The 16,786-nt window shown below is 38.2% G+C and overlaps 1 protein-coding gene across 1 annotated transcript in view; it reads left to right on the top strand.

The window, feature by feature from the left end:
- FRK (fyn related Src family tyrosine kinase) overlaps positions 1–16,786 on the top strand; it is a 112,685-nt gene that overhangs the window by 52,526 nt on the left and 43,373 nt on the right. Inside the window, exon 2 of the mRNA XM_056125460.1 lies at positions 1,696–1,817. Within this exon, the coding sequence (XP_055981435.1) occupies positions 1,696–1,817 (122 nt within the window). The remainder of the gene's footprint in view (positions 1–1,695; positions 1,818–16,786) is intronic.

The following is a 16,786-nucleotide window of genomic DNA, read 5'->3' as shown; positions in this document are numbered from 1 at the left end:
GTGGTACTCAGGGGCTACTTCTAATTCTGTACTGGGGAGTTACTCCTACCAGTGCTTCAAGGACCATGTGTTGTTGGAAATTGGACCAGGTCAGCTGGCCTCACAACTTATCTTTTAAACAATTACATCGTCATCTTATATCACTGAGATTTTAAATGTATTTCCCTTTTTTAATAGTTAAGCTTTCCACCAAATTTTCAATGCTAGAATTTTTTGTGAATGGCATATATTCATTTTGCATATTGGCATATAATTTTCTTATGGCACACATTCTTAGACACATAGTCTAGAAGTGAAGTTGAATAGTATACAAATAATCAGCCTTGCTAAGTATTGACAGATTGCCCTCTGAATTAATCTTAACAACTACATCACAGCAATTATTATACAAGTATCTTGTTTCACATTTTCCTCATCTACATGAGAGAGTTTTACACTTTGTCCAGTTGGAAATTTTATTTTATTGTTTTATATTTATTATGCCTAATATTTATAACTTCTTTTTGCTGTACTTTAGTTAATTTGTAGTTCGTGGCTATTTCCTTTCTGTTTTCCATTTCTGTTCTGTGCCAATTTTTCTACTTTGTTTTTTGTTTTTCTCTGTGGTACGTGTTTAAATTTTATTTTTATGATGATCTTGTCCAGAATTTTTTAATTATGTTGTAATAAATATTAATCTTTCCCTTATCTTTTTCTTTTGTTATGTCTAATAAATCTTTCCTAATCTAAAATCCTCAAAAATGTTAAGTTTGCCTTTGATAATATATATTTAATATACATAGGATTATTATAAGTGCTACACAAAGCATCAATTTGTTCTTTGAGGAGAAGCCTACATGCAGTGCTCAGAGAACTTGGCGGCCACTCTGATTCTCAGACAACTCGATAAGACAGTTCAGTGCTTGGGGGTCTACAGGGCTATGCCCAGAGTTGCTCGGGGTGAGTTATCCAGTGTTAGGGACTGAATGCAGGTCCTACGAATGAAAAGCATATGCTGATCACCTTTTGGTTGTCTCTCCAGACTCATCAATTTGGTTTTTTTTTTTTTTGCTATGAATTAATGATAGCTTCATTTTTGACTATTCCACCCTTTCACCAGTAATTTGTTTAAATTAATTTTAGACTACTTATGGGGTGGGGGCGGCTGTTGGGCAACACGTGGTTGTACTCAGGGCTTTCCTGGTTCTGTGCACAGGGATCAATTCTTGTAAAAATCAGGGAACTATATGGGGTGTAACTTGCACTAGCTCTACAGTTTAGCAATTGTACTATCTTTCCATCTCTGTTCACACTTAAATGGGAAATACGAATACTTTGCTTATAATATTTCCTCTTAACACTTAGGGGAGACATAATTTCAATGGTGATGATCAGGAAACGTAGAATGTGGAACATGGTAGGCTTATGTGTTGAGGCCGCCCTGGTGCTTTAAGGAGGACACTGAGCCACTCAGCAGAGAACGGATGTGGCAGCTGGCATCTGTCAGATTCCTATTTTACAAGTTTTAAAAAGACTCCTGGTAAAGGCTATACACATCTTAAAATATTATCTTAAGTATCCTAAGCTATTCTTTGTCCCCAAAGCAGTTTTGCTAAAGATTATCAAATATTTCTGATAATAAAATATTTCCTTGACAAACTTTTTGCTTCCTTGAGAATTGATTGGTTCGTTAAAGTTTGCATTCTTCTTTTATAGGTGGTTCTTTGGAGCAACCAAGAGAGCAGAAGCACAGAAATACCTGTTGCATTCAGGAAATCAGACGGGTTCTTTTCTAATCAGAGAATGTGAAAGCCAGAAAGGAGATTTCTCCCTTTCAGGTACGGGCATTATTTTGTGTGATTTAAGTATGGGTTTCAGAGCCCATGTCACAGGCTTGTTGTGTGAACATGAAAATGTTACTTTAAATTTGTCGTACTTTTTTTCTTTACAAAAATGCCAACATTAAATTAGAAATAACCAAAAGTAATACATAAAATGGTGAAAATTTTCTATCTATGGTTAGAAGATGCTAGACATAGTTTCAAATACATGTACTCCATGTATGAAATTAAAAGTACATAGATCCGTCTCCATTTTCTCATGTTTGCATTGTCTAGAACTTTATTCTTCTAGGAAATTAATGATAAGCAAGACACAAAACATTTTCACTGTCACTGAATCACTGTCATCCCGTTGTTCATCAATTTACTCAGCGGGCACTAGTAACGTCTCTATTCGTCCCAGCCCTGAGATTTTAGCAGCCTCTCCTTACTCGTCTTTCCCAATGATTGGAGGCTCTTTCAGGGTCAGGAGAATGAGACCTGTTATTGTTACTGTTTTTGGCATATTGAATATACCACGGGGAGCTTGCCAGGCTCTGCCTGTGTGGGCAGAATACTCTTTGTAGCTTGCTGAGCTCTACAAGTGCTAAATATATATATATATATATATATATATACATATATATGTATATATATATTTATCTCTATGATTTATTGCCTAATGTCTGAAACCCATCAAATATGGTGTGGTAATTATGGAAAATGGGTAGGAAGTGCAGCCATGTGGTCTGGAAAGCAGCCTGGAGCGTGGCGGCGGTTGGGTAGTGGAGGTCGGCTGCCAGGGCTGGGTCCCTTGGGGCGGAGAGGGCTTTCACCCGCCTCACTCTGGGGTGCCCTGAGTGAGAACAGCTGGGCTCAGAGTCCACACCAAAGAATAGACTAAATATTTTAGATTAGTGTTTAAAATATAAAATAATGTTTATATATTAAAATATATAAATAATGAGGAAAACCAGGGGAAAGTAGTAATACCTGAGTCATATATTTGAATAATAACCAGACTAAGGCAATTATTCTGAACACTTTCTGGTAGAGTATAATGGAAAAAAACAGCTTTACAGACTTATAACAAAATTACAAGGATATTGACTGTTATGTACTGTGACTACTCCTGTGTATGCTTATAGTTTTAGTAAGCATTGTGGGTCGCCTTGGAGTTCAGAATACCATTATAGATTCCTTTTCAATGAAGTCAAGCAATTTAGTGTCTTTCAAACAAATCATCTGATTATAGTGCATTCGTTGGGGGATAAAGCAGATGCTAAACCATTATGTTGTACCGAAAGGGAAATTTCATTATTAGTCACAAGGAGGGCTATCCAGGAGAAAAATGAAGAGAAGAAGGTATTTAATATATCTATATTAAAATGAATAAACATTCTGGCACTGAAAATAAGCAAACAATCAAATTGAACACTGTTGATCACCACTAAAAATTTTCAGGGTATACCACTCATAGATTTCTTTCTTAGCACCATTGTCTTCTTAATCAGCCAGAATTGATGGTCTTCAATTGTGCTGACTGCTGTGCTTCCAAAGGGAGGCAAATAATATTCTTTTCCTATCTCTGTCTTTCCCACATGAGTTTTCCTTAGAAGGATTGTCTTTATTCCTTGGGCAGCAATGGCTTGCAGCTGTCAGAGAGGCATTTCATGAGAGCGCATGATTTATTGATACTGGGGTGACTGGAGAAGCAGCAGCCCAAGGTTGGGGGTGGGTGCTAATTGGCTTGTTGTGATTCTTTCATGGCTGTCGGTTCTTGTGAGGTCTAAGTAGATCTGGGAGAGAGTTAGGGCCATGACACCTCTCTATAAAGTCAAGACACTAATTAGCTGTGAATTACAGTGGTGCTTTTGGATATTACATATTAAATGTGGTAGCCAGAGTATCTGTCTTCATTATATGCATGACAGGTAGTTTTAGGGCCCCCACTGTTATTTGTCATTGGTAGTGAATTGTTTTACTGATGAAAAATATAAAATTCTGACTGCATGCCAACTGGTTTGGCTATTTCTTGCATTCAATCATCTACTTTAAAGGAAATTATTATTGCTATTTACCATTAATATTAATTTGATGCTTGGTGTCCTGTGGCATTACTGATATTATTATTCAAAGTAAACTTTAAGGACAGTACACTTTGATGTTTAAAACTGAGCTGCAGATGAATTTTTCAGAAGAGATTCAGCAATGCATATTGTATTTCTACATAAGGCAAGTCAGTGTGTAAAAATCCTCCAGAGTAAGAACAGGAATTCTAGATTCATCCTTAATGAAACCCTTTCAAATAAAATAATAGATTGAAGAGAGTTGCAAAATAAATGCATTTAAGACAGGAGTGAAATGAAAAGCTCATTATCAATATTCAGGATGATGCATATAGAAGCTATCATTTAAATTTTTATTTCCAAAAATTGAAGTGCCTACTATGTGCTTGGCCTTTGTTAGATGAGGAATGGCATGAATAGCAAGGACATCCCTTGTACTTGGGGAAGGAGGCTTGTGATATGTTTTTTGTATCCTGAGACCCTTTGTAGGTGGTCAAGTCTCTGAGGGGGAGCATAAAAAAAGGGAGAAAACATTTGTATTCTATAGCAGGGATTCTTTAACTTTTTCTACTCATCAGACCTTTTTTCCAAAAACACCTAAAATTAACTACTTGCTTGATTCTGAAATAACTTTTGATTGTTGCATTCAGAAAATATTCACTATTACCATTTTTTTTCACAAGCTCCAATTTTAGTTTTGATACCTATGTCCACAGTTTAAGAACCTAGGTTCTGTATCAATTTGTATTACAAGGTAACAATATGAACAGGATTCACTTTTGCAAGGTAAGTGTAAATATTCTTGGTGTTTTGTAGACTGGTGAAGGACAGTGCAGGGGTGTGTGTATGTGCGTGCACATATGTTGCAAGGATGGAAGAGAAGATGATTAGTAGAAAATGATCCTAGAAATTAAAGTTAGTTTGCCTATTCCCTTTCATATGCCCTGCTCAGGAAGTTGGACTTTAAGACACACAAGAAAGTTTTAGTCAGAAATTGAACTGATCTGGACAATGAAAATCAATATAGAGAATGTATTAGAGATTAATACAATAGACTGGGGAGGACTGACAGCGACTTTGCTGCTGTTTGAAATGACAATTGCAAGACAGCAGAGTTAGTCAGTGTTCTGCAGAAGAACAATGAGACATATGTCAGTTGACTATACTAAGATTATATAGGCACCCAATGTCCCCAGAAGTTATTGGACCGCTCTCCTACTCTCCTTTTTTAATATGAAGAATAGGTGGAAATGGCCCTGAACTCACAACGACATTTTTGCTTTGGTAATTAAAGGCCTAAGTTTTGGATAATAACTCTTTGCAAGGTTGTTTGGAAGACCCAGCACTCTGGTCTTTGAGAACTATAGGGAATTGCAACCCTTCTACTTTTTTTTAAGTTTATATAAACATTTACTTATTTAAAAATATTTTATTTTTATAAAGTAGTTTACAATATTTGATTACATTTAATATTTGAACACCAATTCCACCACCATTACACCTTCCCACCACCATATTTTGGATGTTTCCTTCCCGAACCCCACCCCCTGCACCAAAGCAGAACCAAAATAATTTGTATTATTATTTTTTTTAATGTAGGAGTACTGCTATTTATTCAGCTGTTGATTAAGCTGATTGAATTGGGCATGAACTCCACATTACTTTTTTTTTAAATTCAGAATGTTAATTTAATTTTATTATTCACGATCATGATCACGACCATCCTGTTATTCGTCGATTGCCTCGAGCAGGCCCCAGTAACGTCTCCTTTGTCCTAGCCCTGAGATTTTTTAAAAAGTGCCATATTTAAGGCCCTCCCGTTGATCGTCGATTTGCTCGAGTGGGCCCAGTAACGTCTCCATTGGAGACTTTGTTGTTACTGTGTCTGGCATATCGAATACTCTCGGTAGCTTGCCGGGCTCTCCGAGAGGGGCGGAGGACTCGAACTCGGGTCGGCCATGTTGGCTGCATGCAAGGCAGACGCCCTACCCGCTGTGGCTCTTTCAGGGTTAGGAGAATGAGACTCATCATTGTTACTGGTGTTTGGCATATTGGGTACGCCACGGGGAGTTTGCCAGACTCTGCCGTGTGGGCAGGTTACATTCGGTAGCCTGCCAGTTTGTCCAAAGTAGGAATGCATACTTATTTCCAAGTTAATTCTTTTGTGTTGAAGGTGGTGTTGGTTAAAATGAGGTAGAAATGGAACCCTCTCTCACTGTTTATGGAAATAGTGTTTGGTTCAACCTCTATGAAAATAAATACAAAAACTTTTATAAAAAAGTAAAATAGACCTTTCATATCACCCAGTAATCATACTTCTTGATATCTGCATCAACTGTAGCATTGTAGCACCATCACCACCTTCAACACAAAAAAATTTTATTATTATTATTTTTTAATCAATGAGATATAGTTACAACGTTTTCCTGTTTCAGTTTCATACAATGATCGCCTGACCCTCTAACCCTCTACCAGTTTACATCTTCCGCCACCAAGGGCCCCACTATTGTTCTCTCCCATCCCCCATCCAGCCTTTCCTCCTGCCTCTATGGCAGGCAATCTCCCCGCATACTCTCTTTTTGTATTGCTTGTTATGAATAGCATAAGATTTCCTGGAATTCTAAAATTTTAGATAATTAGGGTCTGGAGAAATCTCTGCAGCAAGCTTCTTGGTTCAGAGATTCTTTTGTGTGTCTGTGGATTATGGCCGGCCGTTAAGGAGCTTAAATAGCAGCTAGAGGCAGTTTTTGGGCATGACCTCTGGGGTCCCAAGGGGATGGGGGATGAGAAGGATGTGCCCATTCCCTATTCCTTGAGGCATGGAATTTGCCATCACTGAACCCGTGTACCTCCACTTCTCATTGAGTTCTGGAAGTTGGCAGCCACCGGGGTTTTTAGTGGGCAGGTGGAGGGACAATGCCTATCTCTGTCTGAGGCACCCTGGTGAAATTGGCTAAACTTAAAGTCTGGAGGCATCTCTGCAGCGAGCTGCTTGGTTCAGAGATTATTTTGTATGTCTCTGGATAATGGGCCTTGTTCTCATCTTTTTTAGAGAAATAAAATATTGGCATATGCCCTGCAGGGCGCCCTAACTGAAGCTTTTGATCTCTTTCGAGTTTTTATGGGTCTCTGAAATAAGGCCAATAAATTAGCTTGTATAACTGAACCAGAGGTGGTTTGTGGGTGTGGTTCCCACATACCTAACTTTTGGCCATTTAATTTCTTGGCAAACTTGGTCCCAAGTTGTTGGGATCTGGCCAGAGGCATAGCAGCAATTTTGGGGTAACAGGAAATCTGAAGGCACCATCAGGCTGTTGATGCACTCACCCCGCAGATACATGTTGACCTGCTGGCAGCACTATATCCCCAATATTGTTTGTTGTGAGTAAACTGCTGAAAATGCTCCAAAAAACTTTCCTTAGAGGAGAGTGTGTGAAGATTGTTGTATTTCACCCAGGGGCCATTAAGCCCTTCTATAATAGATTACTCATCTATTATTAAGGGTTGAGCTCTTTGTGTGTGTGTGTCTGTGTGTGTGTGTGTGTATGATGTTTGTGTGTGTTATGTGTGTGTGTATCTGTAAAAATATATTTCCCTCTAAGGTTGGTTGCCTTCTACTTTAAACCCCATCAAGCATGGTGTGTTATTGTTGGAGTGTGAGTGGTATGAGGTATGAGGTGTCCAGGGATAGGTTTACTTGTGGGTGAGGCTTGACCTGAGTGCGCAGAGAGCGGCCATGAGCATGGCAGAGGTTGAGTTTTGGAGGTTTTAGACTGCCATGGCTGGTTCCCTTGGTGCTGGGAGGAGCCTCACCCACCTCCTCTTCGGGGTGCCCCAAGTGAAACAGCCTGGCTCCGGGTCTGGTGGCATGGCTATGGCATGTCATTTTATGCTCTCTTCTGAGAGAAAAGGACAATGAGTCTCTGGATCATGGCTGTTGATGAGATCATCTGGCACCAGCCAGAGATGGCTTGTGGGTGTGACTACCGGAAACCCCTCTTTCCTAGAAGAGGAAACCACGTAGAATATGGGAAGCTGAGCTCAAATGCAGCCCCACTTGTTGGGTGCAGTGGGTGATGGGTCAGGTGCAGGGGTCCCATCTCCAGGAATCTTTACTAACTGGTCCTAAGTTTATCCATAGATGATGGCCTAAACCAAGGAAGAGGGAAGTAGAATGTAGGGAACGAAGGTGAGAAAGATTTGGAGGAGAAAATTGTAGGTGACTAGTCAGAAGTGATGTGAAATAATGATGAATGCAGGATCTAGGATGGTGCTCAGACCTCTGACTTGAGTGAATGGAGATAAAGGTGACTAAGTTAACATCAATAATACAAAAGGAGATTTACAGAATGGGAGGAGACCAAATGAATAAGCTCAGAAGTGTTTTCAGCAATTGTAGGAGACTTATGAGTAGTTAGTATCTCTTCTTGACTGTCTTCTGATTTTTTGGTGGAAAATCACTGATAAATTTCATGCCAGTGAACATGTAGGTTTCAGGAACTATGCATAATTTTATAATCAAACTGAAGAAATTTTATGAACTCAATTCTTAAAATATTCTTGAAAGATGTATTTCTGCAATGGAATAATTTAATTTAAGAACAAATAGAATTTTTAAAACCAAATAAATGTTTTACCCATCAAAGTAATAGATTGCCACTGTTACTGCCACATATTCATAAATGGGAGACTTGTCTTTACAGAAATGATGCCACTCTACGTAAAAGACTGTTAGTTGAGGTATTATGTGTATTCATTAAGAGCAGCTTTTATACTTAAAAGTGGTCAGAATTATCTGAGCAACTTTTTAGTAATATGGATGATTAACCATAGTAATGTCATGAATGTATCACTTTCTAAATATTTACACTTGCTTTATAAATCAATTCCAAAGGCAATTAAAAAAATAATTAGTACAGCAGCAGGTTGCCTCATTAGGGAAGGTGTGTACTCTTTAATGTTAACCTTGTGTGTATCCTTCATCATGAACTTAGATATTCAAAGATTCATTTATATTCATAAGTAACTCACTGTATATAAAATGTGCTACTCAAACTAGATTTTTAAGTTTCATGTACAGAAGAAATTTCCTTTTATTGCTTCAACTTTGTGCTTGTTGTCTCCATAGTTTTTTTGTATAGTTTTGTATAGACAGTAGATGACCAAACTATCACCTTTACCCTGTGATCAACCAGGAGTAAAGTAAGCAAGACCATCATCATTTAAACTTCTGAAGTCTGGACCATGTAAGATCCACAAGTAATCCACCCATTTACTCCGATCCAGACTTATTTAGAAAGACAATTTCTCACTTTGACAGGTTAGTTCCTCCCAAGTAATAAGACTTTTGTAGAGAAGATAAAATTGTAAAAGCCTATGACTCTCTATCTTTCTGCCTGGCACTCAACTTATTTTCTACTAACCACTAAGTTGTCATTATTGCTCCCAACTTTTTCCAATATGCTGACACTTTGTAATTTACTGCTGACTCATTGGTAATAGTGTTTATGTTTATTATCACTCCCCTGAGCCATTCATTTGTTCTGCATTTAAAATTAATGTGGATGCTGTGGCCACAAGAGTTTATTAGTAATTCTATTACTATTAATCATGAATGTAAATACAATTGTATACCGCAAGTAGAGGCAACTGCTAAATGACTGAAACAAATTGCTTTTTGAAGTATTATGCATTAAAACTTTTATGGATTTGGGGAGTGTTTTGATATTGGTTAAAGATGTTTTGCTTTCTAAAAAGTGCGCTTGCTGCAAAAAGAAATTTTGATGTTAATAACTTCACTATCTCATATAAAATGTATTAAATTTTAAGCATGTTCATGCCATCTTAGAAAATGCCTTTTAATTAAAGTCATAATTTAGTTGTTCAGCTTAATTGCAAATATCATTGCCTATAATAGCAAGTGACTTTTTTCTTGAGTTATGGTGTGTGCTGCCTTTTCTTAACATTACCACTGATAAAATATATTCGGATGTTTTAAATACTGTATGAAGTTAAATTAACATTATATTACGTGATACATATATTCATTTTTGTGTCTACGTACATATATATATATACACACATGATATAGATGTACAACCTTAATCTCTAGGTCACTTCTTTTTTTTTGTAAAAAAAATAACATTTTTATTTTTAATAACAATGGAAGAATACATTATGAGAAACTAATTTACTAAAACATTATTCATATCAATTTCCTTCTTTTAATTTGGGTTGCCTGTTTTTGATAATTGCTGAGTTTCATAACTTATTGTAAGTTTTGTGTATATACATGTTTTTATTAGTGAAATACCATGAGGTACAGTTGTAGACTTACAAATTTTTGTGCTTGGGTTTCAGTTATACAATGATCAAGTACCCATCCCTTCACCAGTGCCCATTCTCCACCACCAATGATCCCAGTAGCCTTCCCACCCCCCACTCCATCGCCCTCACCCCACCCTGTCTCTGTGGCAGGACATCCTTTATGCTCCCTCTTTCCTTCAGGGTGTTGTAGTTTGCAATAGAAGTATTGAGTGGCCATAGTGTTCAGTTTATAGGCTACTTTCTGCACGCATCTCACATGTTGAGTGAGTCCTCCAAACATCCTTTACTTGGTGTTCCCTTCTCTATCTGAGCTGCCTTTTCCTGCAGCATGTGCTGCTGACTTCCAAGCCGTGGAGCAGTCTAGGTCACTTCTTCTATGGGTTTATTTTATCTTACTGAAAATACTTGACTAAATTTTTAAAAAGCCACAGTATTTTTTAGAAGACCTTTAGTGTGATTTTACCTTTTGTTGCTTGTCATGAAATTTTTAAAAAGCCACAGTATTTTTTAGAAGACCTTTAGTGTGATTTTATCTTTTGTTGCTTATCATGAACCTCACCTATTGATTCATCTAATTTGTAAATTTTTCTTTCTTTGTTTTGTTTATTTAAAATTTTTATATCTTTTGAACAATTTGGTGGAAAGTACAGCCATACAAGAATTATTGCAACGATGCATTGATATTGCCCCTTGCATGTAACTTCATAATAACAGATATTAAATTTGAAATAATATAGTAAGACATAAAGAGTGCAATAGAATTGCTGACTTTTGTAATTTGTAGATTATTTAATTCTCTCATTTAAAAGCCTTTATTATTTGTCTATTTAAGCTTTCTTTCATTTACATATTTCCTGTTGTACTTCAGATGAAGATGGTTATGAGATAACCATTTGAGTTAAAAAAGAACCTACTTTCTATTTAAACACAAAAATAAGAGAAGCTAAAATTAATCTGTTATTAGACTCTGAGTAAATATCCTTTTAACTTCAGTATAGCTGTCATGAGTAATTGGTCCATAATTGATATTCACACCACATCAGGGATAGTCAGAAAGAAGGTAGGAACATTCTTTGACCAATGATCAACGTACGTCCCTGTGTTAGGGTAGTAGGAAATAAGCTTATAGGTAACTGGACTTGTATGAAACCTTTAAGTATCCACTTATAATAGCACCTTCCTTTTTCACAGTCTAGTGAGATAGCAGCTTACAGCACAGCAAATGTTACTAGGATAAAAGTTGACAGGTGATGACATGGGTGTTGAAAAATGAGTCAGACTGATCTTGAAGGAAAGGGGAAATAAGAATGTTGCTGTTCTCTTTTTTGGACCTCATGTAACTATGCTCAAGACGTGCTCTTGGCTCTGTGCTCATGGGTCACTTTTGGTGCTGCTCAGGGGGACTATATGGGGTGTCTGGAATTTAAATCCAGGTCAGAATGACAAGGGAAACCCCTTATCCTTGTATTGTCTCACCAGTCCTGAAACTCAGTTCTTTCATTTATTAGATCTTTAACATATTGTGTTTATTGAGCTAATTGTTGTGTCAATCAGTTTGTTTTGCTGTAACACACAGGACAGTTAGTAGAAAATAACATAAAAATTTATTTCTCAGCATTCTTAAAGCTGAGAAATTCAAGATAAATTTAAATACCAATGGATTTGGTGTCTTCTCTTTCTGGTTTGTAGATAAATGACTGCCGTTTTTTATTTTGTTTTGAGGGACACACCTGGTGGTGCTCAGGGGCTTATTCCTTGCTCTGTGCCACTGATCATTGCCAATGAGGCTTAGGGGACCATATGGCTGTAGGGGACCAAACTCGGGTTGTCTGCATTCAAAGCAAGCACACAGCCCAGTGTTCTATCTCTCTGACCCCTTACTGACTTCTTGCTATAACCTCACATGGTACACAGGAAACTCTGGTTCCCTCCTCTTCATAAAAGGGCAGTAATCCCAGTGTGAAAGTCCCCTCTCTTCTCTCTTGATTTTATCTTGGCTCAATTACCTTCCAAAGGTCTCACTTCCAAATATTGTAAAATTAAGGATTTGAGCTTCAACATATCAATTTGAGTTAGAAACACTCAGTTGACAGAAACTGTAGAGAACTGAACTCTGTATCTTATGGTCAGCAGATAGACTAAGAGAATCGCAAAAAAAAAAATCTACTGTTTCTCTAGGTAAGGCATGAGCTTTGAACATTTTTTAGACATTAGTTATATCCTTATATATAGTTTGGTGTTAGCAGCTTGCAGTATGAGCTGAGTTGGAAATGCACACTTATTCAAGGTGTAGATGTTTGTCTTAAACAATACATTTCTTTACAGCTGAGGATGAGTAGAATGAAAATAATAAGTCGTGAAATTCTACAAACTGATTAACAGAATTTTGCAATCTTATGTTCTAGAACAAAATTATTTGATAAATCAAAATTTTCCTTAAAAGAGACAGTTTGGAATTTTATGTAATTGAAGCATGCCTCTGGATATATTCTGCCTGCCTTGATTTGATAAAATACATCCAAGTCTCAAATCTCTGAGATGTTTAATGGAACAGAGGTTTAATTTTTTTTTTTATAATTTATTTCTTTATTGAATCACTGTGGGAAAAGTTACAGAGCTTTCGGGTTTAGGTCTCAGTCATGTAAATATCAAACACATTTCCCTTTACCAATACTTATTTTTAACCCCGAACCCCAATTGAACCCCACCTCCCACCCCTCCCAATTCCTGTGAGGCAGATGAGTTCTAGTTAATACTCTATCTACTTTGACTAGATACATTGTTTCGATAGAAGATGCACAATTATTGTTTAGAGTTTATGACCCCTCCCCCCAATCAGACATGCTGAAACAGCATTGTGAAATGATTTGCTTTCTACAACTTGGTTTAAGAATAAAATGATGTCAGCGGCCGCGCGGTTTTGGATTTCTGCTATTTTACTTATTGACCCTGGAAGAATTTCTATTAAAAGTTAGATAGTTAAGAGATTGGTTTCTGTGCCTCCGGGGCCGTGGCCGTGCCGGAGAGCCGCTCGTGGGGGGCAGCTGGCGACCTCGGTCGGGCGTGAGGGATGGCCCACAACGCCCCCCTTCCCATGAGGTCCCTGCCGCTCCCACCAACCCCGGCTCAAACCTGCTGTCCACAAGGCTCCCGTGCGGCCGCCATCTTTCCAGAGGTTTATTTTTTTAACTGCTTACTACAGAATCATTTTTTCCCTACAAAACATAGCTTTGGAAAGTAATAGTAAAAAGTATGATTAAAAAAAGATGTAGAGAAAACTAATTTTTTAAAAAAATTTTTATTAGTGAGACATCATGAGGTAGAGTAGCAGACATAAATTTTTGTGCTTGTGTTTCAATTATACAATGATCAAATACCCATCCCTCCACCAGTGACCATTTCCCACCACCACAGATCCCAGTATCCCTCCCACCCCCTCCCCCCATCCCACCCATCCCACCCTGCCTCTGTGGCAGGGCATTCCCTTTTGTTCTCTCTCTCTTACTGAGTATTGTGGTTAGAAAAAGAGGCAAACACTCCTGAAATCTACATGGAACAATAAGCCCCCACGAATAGCCAAAGCAACTCTTTTTTTTTTTTTTGTGAAGCACCATGAGGTACAGTTGTAGATTTACAAATCTTTGTGCTTGGGTTTCGGTCATACAATGATCAAATACCCATCCCTCCACCAGTGCCTATTTCCCCCCACCCCCCCTCCCACCCTGCCTCTGTGGCAGGGCATTCCCCTTTGTTCTCTCTCTCCTTTTGGGTGTTGTGGTCTGCAAAAGAGGCATTGAGTGGCAATCATGTTCAGTCCATAGTCTACTTTCAACATGCATTTCCCCTCGTGGGAGGATCCTCCAAACACCCTTTATTTGGTGTTCCCTTCTCTATCTGAACTGCCCTTACCCCTAGAATACCCGGCTGGCCTCTAAGCTATGGAGTAATCCTCCTGGTGTTGATCTCAGCTATTCTTAGGTATTGATCTCATATTTTGTTGCTTTATATCCCCCAGATGAATGCAATTTTTCTATGTCTATCCCTCTCTTTCTGACTCATTTCGCTTAGCATGATACTTTCCATATTGTACCACTTGTATGTAAATTTCATGACTTCATCTTTTCTAAGAGCTACATAGTACTCCATTGTGTAGATGTACCAAAGTTTCTTTAACCAGTCATCTGTTCTTGGGCACTCAGGTTTCTTCCACTTTCTGGCTATTGTAAAGAGTGCTGCAATGAACAAACAAGTGCAGATGTCACTTCGACTACACATTTTTGCCTCTCTGGGGTATATTCCCAGGAGTGGTATCGCTGGGTCAAATGGGAGCTCAATTTCTAATTTTATGAGAAACGTCCATACTGTTTTCCAAAAGGGCTGAACTAGTCAGCATTCCCACCAACAGTGAAGGAGTGTCCCTTTCTCGCCACATCCACACCAGCATCGGTTGCTTTTGTTCTTTTGAATGTGGGCCAGTCTCTGAGGTGTGAGATGGTATCTCATTGTGGTTTTGATCTGCATCTCCCTGATGATTAATGATGTAGAGCATTTTCTCATGTGCTTTTTTGCCATTCGGATTTCTTCTTTGAGAAAGTTTCTGTTCATTTCATTGCCCCATTTTTGGATGGGGTTGGATGTTTTCTTCTTGTGGAGTTCAACCAGTACTTTTTATATCCTTGATATCAACCCCTTGTCAGATGTGTATTCGGTGAATATCCTTTCCCATTCTGTAGACTGTCTTTGTATTTTGGTCACTGTTTCTTTGGAGGTGCAGAAGCTTCTTAGTTTAAGATAGTCCCATTTATCTATCTCTGTTTTCACTTGCTCGGCCAGTGGCGTGGCATCTTTGAAAGTACCATTAGCCTCTATGTCATGGAGGGTTTTGCCAACTTTGTCTTCAATGTACCTTATGGTGTCTGGTCTGATGTTGAGGTCTTTAATCCATTTTGATCTTATTTTTGTACATGGTGTTAGTCAGAGTTCTGAGCCCATTTTTTTTGCATGTAGCTGTCCAGTGATGCCAGCACAATTTGTTAAAGAGGCTTTCCTTACTCCACTTCACATTTCTTGCACCTTTATCAAAGATTAGATGATCATATGATTGAGGGGAGATGTCAGTGTATTCAACCCTGTTCCATTGGTCTGCAGTTCTGCTTTTTTTCCAGTACCACGCTGTTTTAATTATTACTGCTTTGTAGTAGAGTTTGAAGTTAGGGAGGTTGATTCTTCCCATTTTCTTTTTCCCAAGAATTGCTTTAGCTATTCGTGGGGGCCCACTGCTCCTTATAAATTTCAGGAGTGTTTGCTCCATCTCTTTGAAGAATGTCATGGGTATCCTTATAGGAATTGCATTGAATTTATACAATGCTTTCGGTAGTATTGCCATTTTGACAATGTTAAGTCTCCCGACCCATGAGCAGGGGATAACTTTCCATTTCCTCATGTCCTCTTTTATTTCCTGAAGTAGCGTTTTGTAGTTTTCTTTGTACAGGTCCTTTACTTCCTTAGTTAAGCTGATTCCTAGGTACTTGATTTTCTGGGGCACAATTGTGAACGGGATTGTTTTTTTCATGTTGCTTTCTTCTCTCTCACTGTTTGCGTATAGGAAAGCCATGGACTTTTGGGTATTGATTTTATAGCCTGCAACTTTACTATATGAGTCTATTGTTTCTAGGAGTTTTTTGGTGGAGGTTATTGGGTTCTCTAAGTATAGTAACATATCATCTGCGAATAGTAAGAGCTTGATTTCTTCCTTTCCTACCTGAATGCCCTTAATATCTTTTTCTTGCCTAATCACTATTGCAAGTACTTCCAGTACTATATTGAACAGCAGTGGAGAGAGTGGGCATCCTTGTCTCGTCCCTGATCTTAGAGGGAAGGCTCTCAGTTTTTCCCCATTGAGGATGATGCTTGCTGTAGGCTTGTGGTAGATGTCTTTAACTATGTTGAGGAAAGTCCCCTCTATACCCATTTTGGCTAGGGTTTTTATCATAAAGGGGTGCTGGACCTTGTCAAATGTTTTCTCTGCATCTATTGATATGATCATATGCTTTTTATCTTTTCTTTTGTTGATATGATGGATTATGTTGATTGATTTCCGAATGTTAAACCATCCTTGCATCCCTGGGATGCATCCTACTTTCCTACTTGGTCATGGTGTATGATCTTTTTGATGAGTAGTTGGATTCTATTTGCTAGTAGTTTGTTGAGGATCTTTGCATCTTTGTTCATCAGGGATATCGGCCTGTAATTCTCTTTCTTTGTGGTATCTCTGTCTGCTTTTGGTATCAGTGTGATATTCGCTTCGTAGAAACTATTTGGAAGTGTTTTTGATATTTCAATTTCGTGGAAAAGCTTAAAGAGGATTGGGAGTAAGTCTTCTTTAAAGATTTGGAAGAATTCACTAGTGAATCCATCCAGGCCAGGGCTTTTGTGCTTGGGGAGACTTTTTATTACCATTTCAATTTCCTTGATGGTGATAGGTCTGTTCAGGTATTCCAGGTCTTCTTGGTTCAGCCTTGGGAGTCTGTAGGAGTCTAGGAATTTATCCATTTCCTCGAGGTTTTGATGTTCCGTGGCATAAAGCTTCTC

Source organism: Sorex fumeus, unplaced genomic scaffold (genome assembly GCF_029834395.1).
Source record: "Sorex fumeus unplaced genomic scaffold, SorFum_2.1 ptg000054l, whole genome shotgun sequence".
NCBI lineage: Eukaryota > Metazoa > Chordata > Mammalia > Eulipotyphla > Soricidae > Sorex > Sorex fumeus.
The sequence above is the reverse complement of the archived record's forward strand: the minus strand, read 5'-3'. Positions and strand labels throughout refer to the sequence as shown.